This window comes from Sciurus vulgaris (genome assembly GCF_902686455.1).
Source record: "Sciurus vulgaris genome assembly, chromosome: 12".
Classification (NCBI taxonomy): domain Eukaryota; kingdom Metazoa; phylum Chordata; class Mammalia; order Rodentia; family Sciuridae; genus Sciurus; species Sciurus vulgaris.
The window spans coordinates 72,973,112-72,990,792 of NC_136473.1; the positions used below are offsets into that span (position 1 = coordinate 72,973,112).

Below are 17,681 nucleotides of genomic sequence, written 5' to 3' on the forward strand. Positions count from 1 at the left end.
AAGGAGACCTGGGGTGGAGGTGTGGCTGGTAAAGACGCACCCCACGCAAGCTTCTCTCAAGCTGGGGTAGGAGGGTCTGATTTAACTCCACATCCGAGGAATACAGACTTCAAGGAAGGTCCCCTTGACCATTCTCCTTAAGGTCCAGTGCAACACAGGATATGAACTTCTCCATCACCCAGAGAACTGCTAAGGCAAAGTAGTGATTTTCTTACCTCCTGAGATTTGATAACCTCCTTATCTACAGGGCAGATTGGTACTGCATTTAATTCTCTGGAGAGAAGAATAAAAATAAAGCCAAAGTTAGGTGTTTAACCTCGACCTGCTTTTTCAGGAACAGCCCAGCACTGTAGCTACACTCCAAGCCTGAGCGGCTGAACCTCAACTTTGCACATGCTGTTCTCTACCCAGAAGGCACCCCTAGGCCCCTCCTTCTTTTAGTCTGCCTGAAAAACTCCCATTAACCCTTTCAAAGTCAGCAGGATACTCCAACTGCCTTGATGTCTCTGCTGAGGCCCCCAAAGTGTGCTCCCTTGCTTCTCCTGGTTGCCTTCAAAATGGCATGGCCCAGGTTGCTACTATTTGGATGTTGAATGTCTCCCATGTGTTCAAGGCTTGGTCCCCAGGGTTCTACTTGGAGATGGTAGAACCTTTGGGAGATGCGGCCTGTTAGTAAGTCCTCAGGTCATTGGGGGTATGCCCTTGAAGTGGATAGAGGGATCCAAGTCCTTTTCTTCCCTTTTATTTTGTTTCCTGCCTGATAAGGTAAGTGGTTTTTCTCTACCACATGCTCCTGCCATGATGTGCTATCTTGCCACAGGCCCAAAATACTAGAGCCAATTGATCATGGACTGGAACCCCCAAAACTGAGAGCTAAAATAAACTTAATTTTCTCATTATAAATTAATTATCTTAGGTGTTTTGTTATAGTGACAGAAATCTGACTAACACAGGGTTTATAGCTGCCCTGGAGTGGGCAGCAGCCATGGCACCAAGTCCTTTATGGATGTGACAGCACAACTACCTCAAGGAAGGGAATGGTCAGAAATTACAACACAGATGCTGTTAAGATACAACCCCTTTCGATAGCAAACTCATGACAGATTATGCAACTGCATCTGTCTTCCCATGCAAAATGGGCATAGTGTGGATTTTGAGAAAAGGTAAATATTTATAAATAAGTGGCAAAAAGTGAAGATTACTCTTTAGGCCCTCACAGAGGACCCCTGAGAGAGCTCCTCCTGTCTGTGGTTCTGTGGCCATTCACAGGAATTCCCAAAACCATGATTACAGTTGAGTGGCCCAGCTGACTCGCAGATGCCAGGAACACAACCGCCTGGGCTGGGCCCGCTGTGGCTGGAGCTGCAGGCCCTGCCCACTCACCTCAGGGACAGGATGCAGTGCTGGCAGAAGCGATGCCCACAACCTGTCTGGTGGGGGTTGTGAAGTACCGAATGGCAGAAGGCACATTTGTAGCGCTCTTCCAACTGCTCCACAAACTGGTATTCTGTGTGGGGCTCAAAGTCCAAGGAAACGGAGTTGCTGGAATTCTGGCGGATAAAACCACAGGGGGCTCCTCCTTGCTCTTCTGAAGAAGCCATTCTGGGGAGTCAGGAGAAGAGAAGGAAAATGAAGTGTGAAAACACGCAAAGAACTACAGCCACCAAGTGTTTAATTACTTGTTTCATAATTGGTGAACATCACCCACATGCTCATTCTGTTAGGATCTGCTAACAACAATAACAACTTCCTGCTAGTGGTAGGTTCCTACAAAGGTGAGATGACCTTGGGGTCCTGGGACAGGAAGCTGATCCAGATGACTTCTTTTTTTTTAATATTTATTTATCTATCTATCTATCTATCTATCTATCTATCTATCTATCTATTTATTTATTTATTTATTTATTTATTTATTTGTGGTGCTAAGGATCGAAACCAGGGCCTCACATGCCAGGCAAGTGCTCTACCACTGAGCCACAACCCTAGTCGCCAGATGACTTCTTGCAAGACTCTGTGAGACTTTAGCCCCTTGTTTATCAACCTTTTACAGGATGCTAAATTATCATGTCAGTTTGGCCACATGTTTGGATAAAATATGGCCAGGTGTGAACTACATTAAAAGCAAACTATTATGGGCTTTCCCTCCCCCCCCAAATTGAGATAACAGAAACAGATGTTCCGTTAAAAAAATTTTCAGAAGCAAATGTCTTGTACACAAATACATTTCTTACCATTGGTCTTGATCTCCGCCTTGCTCCCTCACACACATACTTTCTCCTCACATTCCCCCTGCAATAGACTGAATTTTTGTTTCCCCCCAGACACAAATTCATGTGGAAATCCTCGCCCATGAGGTGATGCAATTAGAAGGTGTAGCTTTAGGAACGTAATTAGATCAAGAGGGTAGAGCACTCTGAATAAAATTAGTGTCTTTATAAAAGAGGCCAGACAAATGAATTAAAGAGACACTTTTCAAAAGAAGAAATACAAATAATCAACAAATATATTTTTAAAAATGCTCAACATCTTTAGCAATTAGGGAAATGTAAATCGAAACTACATTGAGATTTCATCTCACACTAGTCAGAATGGCAGTCATCAAGAATATCTGTTATACTGTAGATAATAATTGAATTAATCTTCTATGTTTATTATGACATTATTGTTAATGTCTTCATAGGGGCTATTTGGTTCAGGGCTGCAATTATTGTCTGTCCTGGGCAATGCTAATATTGATCTCCTCCTTAAAGAAGAGGTTTAGGAAACCTTCAGGGTCAATATAAGCCTAAAAGGGGGAAACTGCAATACTCCCAGATCTGCACTGCTAGAGGGGAAGATATGGGAACAACATGAAACCACAAGGAAGAAAATGTTCCAAACAAACCTAGACTCTTTATTAATAGAACCAGTGACAGCATGGTAGAAATGTCAGAAAAGGAGTTTGGAATATACATAACTAAAATGATTCATGATTCATGAAGTAAAGGATGAGATAAGAGAGCAAATACAGGCAATGAATGATCACTCCAATAGGCAGTTGAAAGAGCAACTGCAGGAAGCAAAAGATCATTTCAACAAAGAGATAGAGATTCTCTAAAAAAACAAACAGAAATCCTTGAAATGAAGGCAACAATAAACCAAATAAAAAACTCAATGGAAAGCATCACCAACTTGGAAGACAGAACCTCAGACAATAAAGACAAAATAGTTAATTTTGAAAATAAAGTTGCCCAAACAGAGAAGATGGTAAGAAATCATGAACGGAACCTCCAAGAACTATGGGGCATCATGAAAAGACCAAACTAAAAAGTTACCAGGGTTGCAGAAGGTACAGAGATACAAACCAAAGGGATGAACAACCTATTCAATGAAATAATATCAGAAAATTTCCCAAACCTGAAGAATGAAAGGAAAAATCAACTTCAAGAGTCTTACAGAACAACAAATGCACAAAATTACAACAGATCCACACCAAGGCACATTATAATGAAAATGCCTAACATACATGATAAAGATAGGATTTTGAATACTGTGAGAGAAAAGCATCTGATTACATATGGGGGAAACCAATACAGATATCAGCAGATTTCTCAGCCCAGACCCTAAAAGCTAGTATGGTCTGGAACAACATATTTCAAGCTCTGAAAGAACATGGTTGCCATCCAAGAATCCTATACAGCAAAACTAGTCTTCAGGTTTGAAGATGAAATAAAATCCTTCCATGATAAACAGAAGCTAAAAGAATTTACAAATAGAAAGCTACAGAACATTCTCAGCAAAATATTTCATGAGGAGGAAATGAAAAACAACAATGTAGGTCAGCAAAGAGAAGAACTACCTTAAGGAAAAACCAATCAAAAGAGAAACAAAGTCAAGTTAAAAACCAAAAATTAGCCAAAATGATTGGGAATACAAATCATATCTCAATAATAACCCCGAATGTTAATGGCCTAAACTCATCAATCAAAAGACATAGGCTGGCAGATTGGATTTAAAAAAAAAGACCCAACAATATGCTGCCTTCAACAGACTCATCTCAAAGAAAAGGACATTCACAGACTAAAGGTGAAGGGATGGGGAAAAAAACTAGCAGGCACACGAACTCAGTAAAAATGAGGTTTCCATCCTCATATCAGATAAAGTGGACTTCAAGCCAAAGGTAGTCAGAGGGATAAAGAAGGACATTTCATACTGCTTAAGGGAAACATAAACAGGGAGATATAATGATTGTAACTATTTATGCCCCAAACAATGATGCATCCTTGTACATCAAACAGATCCTTTTCAATTCCAGGAAACAAACAGACCACAATACAATAATTCTGGGTGACTTAACACACTGCTGTCACCACTGGATAGATCTTCCAAACAAAAACTAAACAAAGAACCATAAAACTCAATAACACAATCAATAACTTAGATTTAACAGACATAAATAGAATATTCTATCCATCAACAAGCAAATACACTTTCTTCTCAGCAGCACATGGATCCTTCTCTAAAAGACCATATGTTATGCCACAAAGCAGCCCTTAGTAAATGCAAAAAATAGAGGTACTACCTTGTGTTCTATCAGATCATAATAGAATGAAATTAGAAATCAATGACAAAATAAAAAATAAACTATTCCAACACGTGGAGACTAAATAATATGCTATTGAATGAAGCATGGATAACAGAAAACATCAGGATGAGATAGAAAAATTCTTAAAGGTAAATGAGATGACAATACAACATATCAAAATCTTTGGGACACTATGAATGCAGTACTAAGAGGAAAATTCACTGCATGGAGTGCAATAAAGAAAAGAATAAAAAGTCAACAACTAAATGACCTAACATTACATCTCAAAGCCCTAGAAAAAGAACAGAACGACACCAAAATTAGAAGAAGACAGGAAATAATTAAAATCAGAGCAGAAATCAGTGAAACTGAAACAAAAGAAACAAAAAAAATCGACAAAACAAAAAGTTGGTTCTTTGAAAAAGTAAACAAAATAGATAAACCCTTAGCTACACTAACAAAGAGAAGGAGATAGAAAACTCAAATTACTAAAATTCGTGATGAAAAAGAAAATATCACGACAGACACCATTGAAACACATAACATAATGAGAAGCTACTTTGAAAATCTATACTCCAACAAAATGGAAAATCTTGAAGACATCAACAAATTTCTAGAGACATATAATCCTCCCAAAGTGAAAGAGGAGGACATACACAATTTAAACAGATCAATTTTAAGCAATGAAATAGAAGAAGCCATCAAAAGCCTACCAACCAAGAAACGTCTAGGACCAGACTGATTCTCAGCCAAGTTCTACAAGACCTCCAGAGAAGACTCATTCCAATACTCCTCAAAGTATTCCAGGAAATAGAAAAGGAGTGAACCTTTTCAAACTCATTCTGTGAAGTTAGTACCACTCTGATACCAAAACCAAAGACACATCAAGAAAAGAAAACTTTAGACTAATATCTCTGATGAATATAGAAGCAAAATCCTTAACAAAATTCTGGCAAATTGCATACAAAAAGATACTAAGAAGACAGTACACCACAATCAAGTGGAGTTTATTCCGGGATGCAAGGTTGGTTCAACATCCATAAACCAATAAATGCAATTCATTAGATCAATAGACTTAAGGTTAAGAATCATATGATTATGTCAATAGATACAGAGAAAGTGTTTGACAAAATACAACACCCCTTCATCCTCAATACACTAGAAAAAATAGGGATAGTAGGAACACACCTTAACATTGTAAAGGCTGTTTATGCTAAGCCCACGGCCAACATCATTCTTAATGGAGAAAAACTGAAAGCATTCCCTTTAAAAACTGGAAGAAGACACTTCACCACTTCTATTCAACATTGTCCTTGAAACACTAGCCAGAGCAATTAGAGAGATGAAAGAAATTAAAGGGATATGAATAGGAAAAGAAGAACTCAAGCTGATACTATTTGCTGATGACATGATTCTATATTTAGAGAACCCAAAAAACTCCACCAGAAAACTTCTAGAACTAATAAATGAATTCAACAAAATAGCAGGATATAAAGTCAACATGCATAAATCTAAAGCATTTTTATTCATAAGTGATGAAACATCTGAAAGGGAAATGAGGAAAACAACTCCATTCACAATACCCTCAAAAAAAATAAAATACTTGGGAATCAATCTAAGCAAAGAGGTAAAAGACCTCTACAATGAAATTGACAGAACATTAAAGAAAGAAATTGAAGAAGACCTTAGAAGATGGAAAGATCTCCCATGTTTTTGGATAGGTAGAATTAATATTGTCAAAATGACCATACTTCCAAAAGTGCTACACAGATTTAACGCAATTCCAATGAAAAACCCAATGACATTTCTCATTGAAATAGAGAAAGCTATCGTGAAATTCATCTGGAAGAACAAAAGACCCAGAATAACCACAGCAATCCTGGACAGGAAGAGTGATGCAGGAGGTATCATAACACCAGACCTTAAACTCTACTATAGATCAATAGAAAAGGCATGGTATTGGCACCAAAATAGACAGGTAGACCAATTGTACAGGATAGAAGACACAGAGACAAATCCACATAAGTATAGTTATCTCATACTACACAAAGGTTCCAAAAACTTAAATGGAGAAAAGATAACTTCTTCAACAAATGGTGCTGGCAAAACTAGAAATCCATATGCAGTAAAATGAAATTAAACCAATATCTCTCACCCTGTATAAAACTCAATCAAAATGTATCAAGGATGTAGGATTAGACCTACGACCCTTCACCAAAATGAAGACAAAGTAGACCCGAATCTCCATCACGATGGCTTAGGACCAGACTTCCTTAACGACCCCCAGAGTGCCAGAAATCAAAGCAAAAATTGATAAATGGATTCAAACTAAAAAGTGTTTCTCAGCAAAGGAAACAATCAATAATGTGAAAAGAGAGCCTACAGAACGGGAGAAAATCTTTTCCACACACACTTTAGACAGAGCACTCACCTCCAAAATTTATAAAGAACTTACAAAACTTTACACCCAAAATACAAAGAACCCAATCGATAAATGGGCTAAGGAACTGGGCAGACACTTCACAGAAGAAGATATACAGGTGATCAACAAATATATGAAAAAGTGCTCATCATCTCTAGTAATTAGAGAAATGCAAATTAAAACAACCCCAAGATTTCATCTAACTCCAATTAGAATGGCTATTATCAAGAACACAAGCAATAATAATTGTTGGTGTGGATGTGGGGAAAAAGGCGCACTCATACATTGCTAGTGGAGTTGTAGGTTGGTGCAGGCACTCTGGAAAGCAGTATGGAGATTCCTCAGAAAGCTTGGAATGGACCCACCATTTGACCCGGCTATCCCACTCCTCAGTTTATACCCAAAGGATTTAAAATCAGCATACTACAGTGATGCAGTCACATCAATGTTCATAGTTACTCAGTTTACAATAGCTGGATTGTGGAACCAACCGAGATGCCCTTGAATTGATGAATGAATAAAGAAACTGTGATATATATACACAACGGAATATTACTCAGCCGTAAAGAAGAATAAAATTATGGCATTTGCTGGTAAATGGATGAAGTTGGAGGATATCATGCTAAGTGAAATAGGCCAAGCCCAAAAAACCAAAGGCTGAATGTTTTCTCTGATAAGTGGATGAGGATACATAATGAGGGGGAGTGATGGGGTGGCGGCAGAAAGAGAAGAATGAAGGAACTTTGGATGGTGTGGAGGAAAATGGGATGGGAGGGGGTAGGGGAAGGAAAGACAGTAGACTGAGACAGACAATATTACCCTATGCATATGTATGATTACATGAATGGTGTAAATCTACATTGTGCACAACCAAAGAAATGAAAAGTTGTACCCCATTTGTGTACCATGAATCAACATGCAGTCTGTAAAAATAAGAAAAAAAATTAATTAAAAAAAAAGTAAAATGAATTATGCCTTTCAGGAAAATGGAACTAGAGACCATCATGTTACACAAAATAAGTCCAACTCAGAAGGTCGACAGTTGTGTTTTCTCTCAGATGTGGAACCTAAAGAGGAAAAGAAAAAAAAAAAGACATGGGTGGATCTCTTGCAAATCAAAGGCGGATCAGTACAGGAAAGGAACCAAAGAGTGGGAGACAGGGAGGGAGGAGGGAAGTGCTGGGGAGTGATATTGGCCAAATTATATTACTACATTTCTATGCATGTATGAGTATGTAACAACAAACCCATCATTATGTACAACTATAATACACCAGTAAAAAATGTGGAAAGATAAATAAAAGATGCCAGAAAGTTCCTTCACCCTTCTGCTGCCATGTGATAATAAAACAATCAAACTGCAATGTGGAAGGGTCCTGAACCCAAGCATGCTGGCATCCTGACCTCAGACTGAGAGTCCCCAGAGCTAGGAGAGAGAAATCTCTGTTGTTTGTAAGCTACCCAGTCTATGGTACCTTGTTAGAGAGAGCAGCCCAAATTAGACCATGCCAAGTTGCATCATTTCTCACCTGAATTGAACAAGAAACCATTAACTGCTTTCTGCTCCAATCCATTTTCTAGGCTACCTAGCCAGAGTAATTAGTTTTAAAATGTAAGTATGATTCAAAGTTATCTCCCCTCCTGTCTCAGGGACTTCCCCAGTCTCTGAGGGAGAGTCTATAATGCTGAACAGGAAGGTGTATCCTTCTCACCCAGAAGCAATCCTGGACTCTCTGTCCTTGTTGGAGCACTCCTGCCCGCCATGTATGTGTTCATGTCCTTCTTCTAATGCACCATGTGATCTGCCACCAGGGGCCTTTGCAAGGCTGTTGTCTCTGTCTGGAATGTCTTCGTCCCCTTCCAGTCTTCTCCACTTGATTGACTTATACTCATGCTTTGACTTTCAAGAGTCACATCTTCACATAAGCGTTCTCTTCTGCTCTATCACCAGTTTGTAAAAACATGTATGTGGCCTTTAGAGAGGGATTGGGAATACAAGTGGGTGAGGGACAAGATTTTCTACTACATTATCCTTTAAAGTTTTTGAAAATGAATGCATTATCAATTCAAAAAAAAAAAAAAAAAAACAGAAAACAAAAGCTAAACATCCACTAAGTCACATTGCTCATAGGACCAAGTTCTTTTCCTCCAGTGCAACACTTGGTTTGAAATTAGACATGCATTGTGCAGCTTTTTGATTTGTGGCCCTCAGTGACACACAGTTCGCATCTGGTCTTGCTCCTCATTGTATCTCCACACCTAGCATTGTGTCTGGCATGGAGAACAAGTTAGCTATTCATCAAAATAATGTTTTTAATTTTACAAAACATGGAAAAGCCCTTGATAGTGCAACTACATTAGCGCTGGTCTCTAACATAGCAATTTTTAACTCGTTTTGTGCAAGATGCCCCTCTCCCTTTGAAAATGTCATGAAAACTCTAGATCATCCCTCTGCAAAATACCACACACACACACACACACACACACACACACACAGCAGATTTCCGAACATTTTAGGACCTTCTGAACATACTGGTGAGAACAATCCGGCCTCACCAGCAGAGGTTAGTTCGGGTCACAGGGTGAAATGGGACATTCAGAGTTTGGCAGAAGGTTAAAAGATGGGAGGCCTTCTGGGGTGGTCCCTGGGGATGCTATCCCTCCAAACAGCCAGGGTTGGGCAGGTCTGGCCTGCAGACTTGCTTGGTTTGGCTGCTCTGGAGATTGTCATGACTCTGCTGGGCCTGGGAGCAGCTGCAAGCCCCAACAAGCCAGGGGAGAGATGCACAGCCCCGTTTGCCACCCCAGCCTGCTTAGAGCATCTGCTTGCCTTTCTCTCTTATGTACTCTGTCTGGCCTCTCCCTGCCAGAGTGGTGGAAATCTGGAGTGTGGCTGGGGAGAAAGAAGCAGAGTAAACATCTGGCCTTTTTTGGCAAATAAGCTTTGTCCTTGGAGGAGCCTGGCAGACCAGGGGACTTTTTTTTTTTTTCCCAATCCTGAGGTTTGAGACCAGAACCCACCCCACCTCTTCCCTTTGGCATATGTTTCCTGTAAATCTTGACAGGTGAGAGGTGAGTGTTATAAGATGTTATTATTCCTCTTCCAACATGGTTTTTCCTTGGTATTTAACAAAGTTTTATTTCTGAAGATGAAAGAGGTATGCCACTTTACATGATTTTGATGCACAATCCTAATAGCCAAGAGCCACCTTTCTCTCAGAAAATTGCAAGAACCAGTCTCGCACTGCCCTAACCTGCCCTGTGGTCTCCAGTCCAAGGAAGGATGACACTTTGTATCCTGTGCCCTTAGGTCATGTTCTATGTCCCTCTGGGATTCCAAGACAAGGATCATGCTTATGTCACACAGCATCTAAACATGGAATCTTGGAGGTGTGCCCTAATGTTGAAAGACTCATTCAGTCTCTAGAACAAGCAAGGAGATGTACAAAACTCAGTTCAGTTCCCTCCACTACAATCTATCTTCTTTCCCAGCACAAGAATCTATTGCACTCATCTAGATCTCCATCTTTCTCTATGACAGCAGTCCTCAAACTTTGTGGTCTCAGGACTCCTTCCCTTTCACGCTTAGTATGGTTTGAATATAAGTATGACCCCAAAATAGCTATGTTGGAACTTAAGATCCAATGTGATAGTATTAAAAGGTGGAGCTTTTAAGAGGTGATTAAATCATGAGGGTAGAGCCCTCATGAATGGGATTAGCAACCTCATAAAGGGGCTGGAGGGAATTAGCAAGACTTTTTGCCCTTCTACTCTTCTGTCATGTGAGGATATAGCAAAAAGGTACCACCTTAGAAACAGAATAACCCTCACCAAACACGACCGGACAGTGCCTTGGACTTCCCAGCCTCCAGAACTGTGAGATAAATTTCTGCCCTTTAATTACCTGGTCTATTTTATTCTAACAACACAAACAAACTAGACAATACCCTTAAAAATTCAGGATGCAAATACCCGGGATAGCCAACAGATTATTGAAGAAGAAGAACAAAGTTGGAGGACTGACACCACCCAACTTCAAAACTATTACAAAGCTATAGTAATCAACACAGAATAGTATGGAATGAATAGATAAATAGAACCATGAAGGATAGAGGACCCAGAAATCAGCCCACATACATACAACTAACTGACTTTTGACAAGGTAGTACTGTACAAGGACGCAAAGCCAAATGGTGCTGTAACAATTGGACATCCACGGGTTAAAAAAAAAAAAAAAATTAGCCTAGACACATACCTTACCCCCATCACAAAATTTAACTTATAATGGATCAAAGACATAAATATAACATGGAAGGCTATAAAATTCCTAGAAGACAGTGTAGGAGAAAATCTAGATCTTGGGTTTGGCAATGACTTTTTAGATATAACACCAGAGGCACGATCCAGGAAAGAAAAAGTTGATAAGCTAAACTTTCTCAGTTTTGCTGTCAAGCTAACATTGCTCTAAAATAACATCTATTTTTTAAAATGAGGACTCCTAAGACATTGTGTTCATGTGAATTTTATCCATCAATATTTACAGTGTTTGAGATTAAAAGTGATAAATTTAACAATATTTCTTTACTAGTTTGCTTTAACATAATCTAATCATGTTTAATATACATATTTTATGAAAATATTATTAAATATTATGAAAATATTTTTTATGGAAAATAACCATTTTCCCAAAGAAATTAGTGAAAAGAGCGGTGCTGTTTTACACTTTTGCACAGCTCTTTAATATCTGGCTTACTGGAAGACAGCTGAATTCTGGCATCTGCTCCAGCATTCGATCTTCATCATCACGTGACACAGTGTCTGGAAAGCAATTCTGAGCATTTGTGAAATAAAAGCAAAAGTGGTAAAGGATATTTTAGTATCATGAAAATAGTTCTGACAGTAAGGTGTCAGGCAATCCAATCAGGGATGTGCTAGTAAATATTTAACAATATGCTCTCCTGGAGAAAAACCTCTAGTGTGTATCATTTGCCAACTTCTGTGGCTATAAATACTCCCATCATGGCTGATTTCAAGCCACCAATGCAGGAGGTACATGGACACCAGCTGGAAAGAGTTGCATACAAGTGGCCTTTACCTGAATTTACCTGAAGTTAGCAAGATCTTGTGTAAGATCTTTTCTAGTAGGGGCTGCTCTGGCACTACTGGGACCCTGAAGCACACTACCTGGGCAGTTTTACCATTGCTGTTCCAGCCCTTGTTGACTCTCACAGTCTCCTCGGTGCTGCTCAGAGGCCTCAGGACTAATACCTGGCCCTTCTCCCCAGCCATATGTACATTTCCCAGACCTAGTCAGCAAGCCCAAGCCATCCACTGACCTTGTTCACTCCCTAATCTTCTTTGTCCAATATCTGTTTTTATGAAATTGAGTCTTTATCTCGGTTACACATTTGAAAAACCTAATGCTGTAAAATAAGGACTTCTGATGTTCTTGCATAGCAAAGGGAACTGTGGTTATCTCTCAGGGTGGGGTCCTGCTCCTTCCTCTGAAGCTTCCTCAGTCCTCCACCCACGTGGGAGACCAACAACAAAACTGAAAAGGCTGATGTCTCTTTGCCTAACATATATGGTTCTCTAGTTAATGAGGCACTCCAGCTGGTTCTCTGGTATTCCCAGGCAGCTGTTTCACAGGAATGAGTCAGCATCCCACTTTATTAAAGCCTTTCCCTTCCGTGTATAATAGCTTATGTAACAGGAACAGCAAAGGAGTTCTTACAAACAAGGAAGAAATCATCAAAGCCACTAATAATAGAACTTGCACATGGTCTTTCTGCAGTCAACAGTACCTTATTCCTATGAGTGACAGGGTATACAGTGTGCTCCTCCTGCTGAGGAGTTATTAGCTCAGGCCAGGAAAGACAAGAGAAAAATCTCACCCATCTGCTCCCTAAGAACTACTGAATTTCTTTAAAACACAATTTCTGTTGTTGTTGTTCTTGTTATTTAATAAATGGATGCATCTTTTCCAGGAGAATTGTTTTTAGGAATTCAAAGAATAGATGTGAATGTCACAACTTAAATTCTTTACTAATACATTTCTTCCGATTCGTTTCTGAGGAACATACAATAAGTAGTCTCACATACAGAAGCAGCATGCATTGAGCCTTCAGTTACAACAAAAAGGACACATATTAATTTAGTCTCAGGTTTAATGAAGAAAGGTAGGTCCTTGTCTATCCATGCCACCTCTAGAGATCCCTGACACCCTCTTTGGATTCATGGAGGTCTAGAAATTGGGGGAATGCTTTTACACACTACATTATAGTTCCTAAGATATAAGCCCAGGAATCGTGTCTCCAGAATTTTCAAGTGCTGATTCTTGGGGAGTTATGATTACAACAAAGCACATCCCAGAGTAAAAAGGACACATGACCATTCTCCTGGGCAAAAGAGGATGTGGACAGCCCGATCCAGCCATATGCTCTGCTGCTCACCAGCTGCGGAATCTTGGGCAAGAACCCTCCACAACCTGCCGGTCCATATGTCCCTGGCACTGACGCAGCTGTACTTACTGCATCCTGCGTTAGGTCCTAAGAATGCAGAAACCTGTGACATTGTGACCACCCCTGAGGCTCTCCAAGTACAGAGGAAGTCAGACATTGCAATGATGAATTGTAATATTTCAGTGGCAAGTGCCCACCAAGAGGTTTTGACAAAGAACTGTTGAAGGCCAGTTCAGGGGTAGCTAACGTTTTCTGAGATGTCCATGCTGCTTGCACTGAGAAGAAAGCATTTCAGCTGATCCCAAGAAGGAGGTGTTTTCTAGATGAAAGACATTAAAGAATTTCCCAGAAGGTATCATAAAAGCTCTTAGAATGGTTAGTAATTAACTGTCACTGCAGTGGAAGTCAAGGAACACTGTGGTCACTTGCCTGCTTGCTCACTCACTACTCTTGTTCTGCAAGGGTCTGTACTGTGAGGTGGGGTGAGAGTTGCCCCCACAAACTTTTGCTTCCCAGGATCCCTGGCTTCTGGCTGGGTTCAGTCAATGAAAGGCAGCTCCAGGAGATGGAGTGGGAGGAAGGGAGGAGCCAGAGGATTTCTTCCCAATCTCCCCGTGCTGGGCAACATCTTAATGTGACTGGGTCTCCACCCAGGTTCTAACCACTGTTCAAAGACCCCTCTTCTTGGACTAATTTCCACCAGGTTGACCCACATGCTCCCCAGCTCCTGAGCTGCGGCAAGTGTCCCCTCCCTAGTGCCTTCGGTCCTGGAGGAGCACAGCTGCCTCTCCCCAAGTCTCCTATTTGGCTTCCCAGCTTTTCTAGGGCCTGTGTCTGATTCCCGTACAACTTAACTAGCTGTTGGAAACACCTAGAAAGATCTGTGAGACATTAATTGGGAGAGAGAGAGGCAGAGCACATGGTGAAGATCCCTGAATGAACACCTGAGCCAGGAACTATACTCTTCACCATGCAATTTTGATCTTTTTAGGGATTATAAATGTGGAAGACTGTTCAGCTGGGAATTTATGGAAAGAGACTACAAGGGAGCAAAGGAAGGTGGGAACAGCCTGACCCAAAGCAATGGCCCATGTCTGCAGAGCGTTTTGTGAGGTCAAATGCACAGGGTTAGAAGTAGATTAGCTGGGAGGGCTGAGGGAGAGGAGAATGGAGATGAGGCCCAGACTCTCGGGGAGGACACTGGCACCAGGAAGAGAGCATGACGAGGGAAGCCAAGGGGGTAGTGGAGGCCTTTCAAGGTCAGGATGCCTTTGGATAGTCTTGGTAGAATGGGGTTAGTGAGACCAGCTGACCTCTCACACGTCTTCTATTGGAATAAATTATGTTAATCAAAATTATATGATTCATCATATTATATAAACTATCAAAAAATTTTATGAGTCCTAGGAATGGTCATGATTTCTTTGTGATACCAGTAAGTGGTTAAAAACCTGCTCAAGGGTTGTACAAGGTTGTGAATATACTACACACCACTGAATTATATTCTTATAGATGGCTAATTTTATGTTGTATGGATTTTACCTCAATTAAAAAAAAAAAAAAAAGAAAACAGAATGTTATGCCTAAGAATACCAGGAATTCTCATTAAAGATGTAGAATTTGTCAACTTAAAAAATTTTTTTAAATGTTTCTGGGCAATTAAAATTTTTTTCACCTTACAAATAATTTTCTTGTTTAGTGGTGGTGTTTGATATAATAGGATTAGTCTATGCTGGGAAGATCTGGAAAGATAAGCCAAGAGAGCATGTTGGAAAACTCTTTGAAGCTAGTATAAAAGCCTGTTATCTAACCCTCTTGTTCACACTCACTGCTGGGACACAGCCTGTGTCATCCCCCCATATGATTTAATCAGTGCTGCTTTCCCCCAACGGTATCGCCTTTAGCCTTTTGTGACTCCTCTGTGACTTGTTTCCAGGCCCAAGATTCAAACCATTAATGACTAGACAAAAACACATAGGGTCAAGGACTGCTGTTAAGTACCATGGTACCTGGGAAGATCTTGAGGATGTAGGAGAAGTCCCTGGCCTTTTTCCAAGTGAGAGATCGCTTTCTTTGGGACGTGAAGGACATAGAACTAGGCGATGAGGTGGGGGTACAAAGGCTGGCCCAGTGCCCCAGGATAGACTATGATGGGTGGTTGGAAAGCAACACCACACTGACCAATGAAAGCTGCCCAGTCATGGGATGGGCTACTTAACTAAAAACTATCCATTTCTCAGTTCTGCTCAGGTCTTTCCAGGAGTATAAGCAGCCAACTCCCTAACACCCACATTCAGCAGTATGAGGAGGATGCAAATATGATATTCTCTAAACCTACCTAAGGTCCATTGAAGGATCCTGGGATCAAAGGAGGAGAGACTGTGTCTAATAATAAGAAAAAGTTAAAATGTTAAAATCTCCAGATGCAGCAACCCATCAGGAATCTGTGCCCTGGGCAGCATTCTGGAAGACAGTGGCCCTGGTTTGGATACCAGAGGCTCACTGGCTAGGAGGCAGGCAGCTCCCTGCTAAAGATCATATCTGGCATTGAATTCAGTGATTCTGCTTTCTCAGGAAGGATATTTACTACCATGATGGTTAAAAAAAAAAAAAAAAAAGAGAGAGAGAAGGGAAAGAAAAGCTCTTTTTCTCTTATATTATTTCCATGGCACAAGAGAGAACTGAAACACTCTGTCCATGACAGCCCAGCAATCTGAGACTAAAGAAGCAGCCCCTCCAGAGAACTGCCAGGGTTCTACTCCAATCCTTAACCTTCTTTGCCTCTCCACTACTGGGGAAATTATCCCCATAGCCAAAAACAATGAAAAAAACCTCCACGCGACCTCTGGGAGAAAGTGGATTTATTGAACTTTAACCACACAGGTTAGACAAAGAGGAAGGGCCTGGGTGAAAGGCAGAAGTGATGAAGCTCTCTCCCACGGGGCCTACCAAGGCAGGGAGACCAAGCCCAGACCAGATGGCACCACAGCAGCCAAAAGAGATGTAACAAGAGGCCACCAACCAGGATGAAGAGTGATGTAGTTCTGACCTTAATTCTTTGGAAAAGAAGTGTGATTCTGTCCAAGTTGTCAGAAATCTCTGGTTCCTCATTTTCCTGGCAGTGCAGCACACAATATTGGTGAACAGAAGAGGGTACAATGGCTGAAAGGCCTCTCTGCCCACTGCTCGAACACCCACACCTCTCCTGAGGCTGCCTTAGGTCAGTCTCACTGAAGGGAAACCACTCAGAACCATCCAGAGTTCACCAGAGATGCTTTTAGGACTTTCAGATTTGCTCTCACTATTTAAAACAAAAGGAAAAAAAAAAAAAAAAAAAGAAGCAAGCCTACAGATTTGGTCACACAAAGCTTCCCCACTAGGAAGGCTTGTTTGACTCCAGTACTCCAGGACCACCCCTCAGTTCTGATTCTGTGACAGTCTCCATGACCCACTGTTATCTGGGAACCCTTCGAGAGGCTCTCTGCGGGGAGGTCCATCCCCATTAATCTCCTGACCCTCAGACAGAGCACGCCTGGCCCAGAGCACTCCTGGCCCGGAGCACTCAAGCAACCTTTGATCAATAAGGAAACTGGGGGCTAATGGACGAACGTGAGGCCACAGTGCAAAAAGGTTGTTGTTTGCAGGGCCATGAAGAGACTCCAGGACAGTTGCTGTTGAGGAGAGGGCAAGGGAACAATATGGAAAGATGTAAATGGAACCCAAGACTGGAATCAATCCTGGGTTAGGATTATACATATTAGGGTTGTGTCCTGGCACAGAACCAGCTAATTTACTTGTTTAACTCATTTTAATCCTGACAACACTAGGACATACATATTAGCATTATTCTCCAATTTCTGAATGAGAATACTGAACCTTGGATAGTTCCTCCTAGCAGGAAGCAGTAGAGGCCCTCGGGAAAAGCAGGAGCTGGGTCCCTCCCTTTCTCTCCAAGACCCACTGAGAGGCAGCATGTGGTGGGCACCACCCTGGGCTATGGAGTGTAGTAATGTGGTTCCAAATTCCAGTTCCACGTCTCTTGCTGGAGGCCAAGTTATTTAGTGTCTAGAGTTCTTGGTTTCTTCATCTGAAAATGGTGGTAGTGATAACAGTACTCACCTCATAGAACTTTTGATGATTAAGTAAGTTAACACGATGCATCAGGAGGATGGCTGGTCTGCTACTTTTCTTTTTTTTTTTTTGGTACCAGTGATTGAACCCAGGGGTGATTAGC

General features: G+C 40.9%; 1 protein-coding gene across 2 annotated transcripts in view; it reads right to left on the bottom strand.

Moving 5' to 3' along the window:
- TRAF5 (TNF receptor associated factor 5) overlaps nucleotides 1-17,681 on the bottom strand; it is a 48,129-nt gene that overhangs the window by 17,634 nt on the left and 12,814 nt on the right. For both annotated transcript variants that reach the window (XM_079107612.1, XM_079107611.1), the window contains exons 2-3: nucleotides 1,384-1,602; nucleotides 216-273 (exon numbers count right to left, since the gene is read on the bottom strand). In XM_079107612.1, coding sequence (XP_078963738.1) covers nucleotides 216-273; nucleotides 1,384-1,601 — 276 coding nt within the window. In that variant the 5' untranslated portion in view covers nucleotide 1,602. The remainder of the gene's footprint in view (nucleotides 1-215; nucleotides 274-1,383; nucleotides 1,603-17,681) is intronic.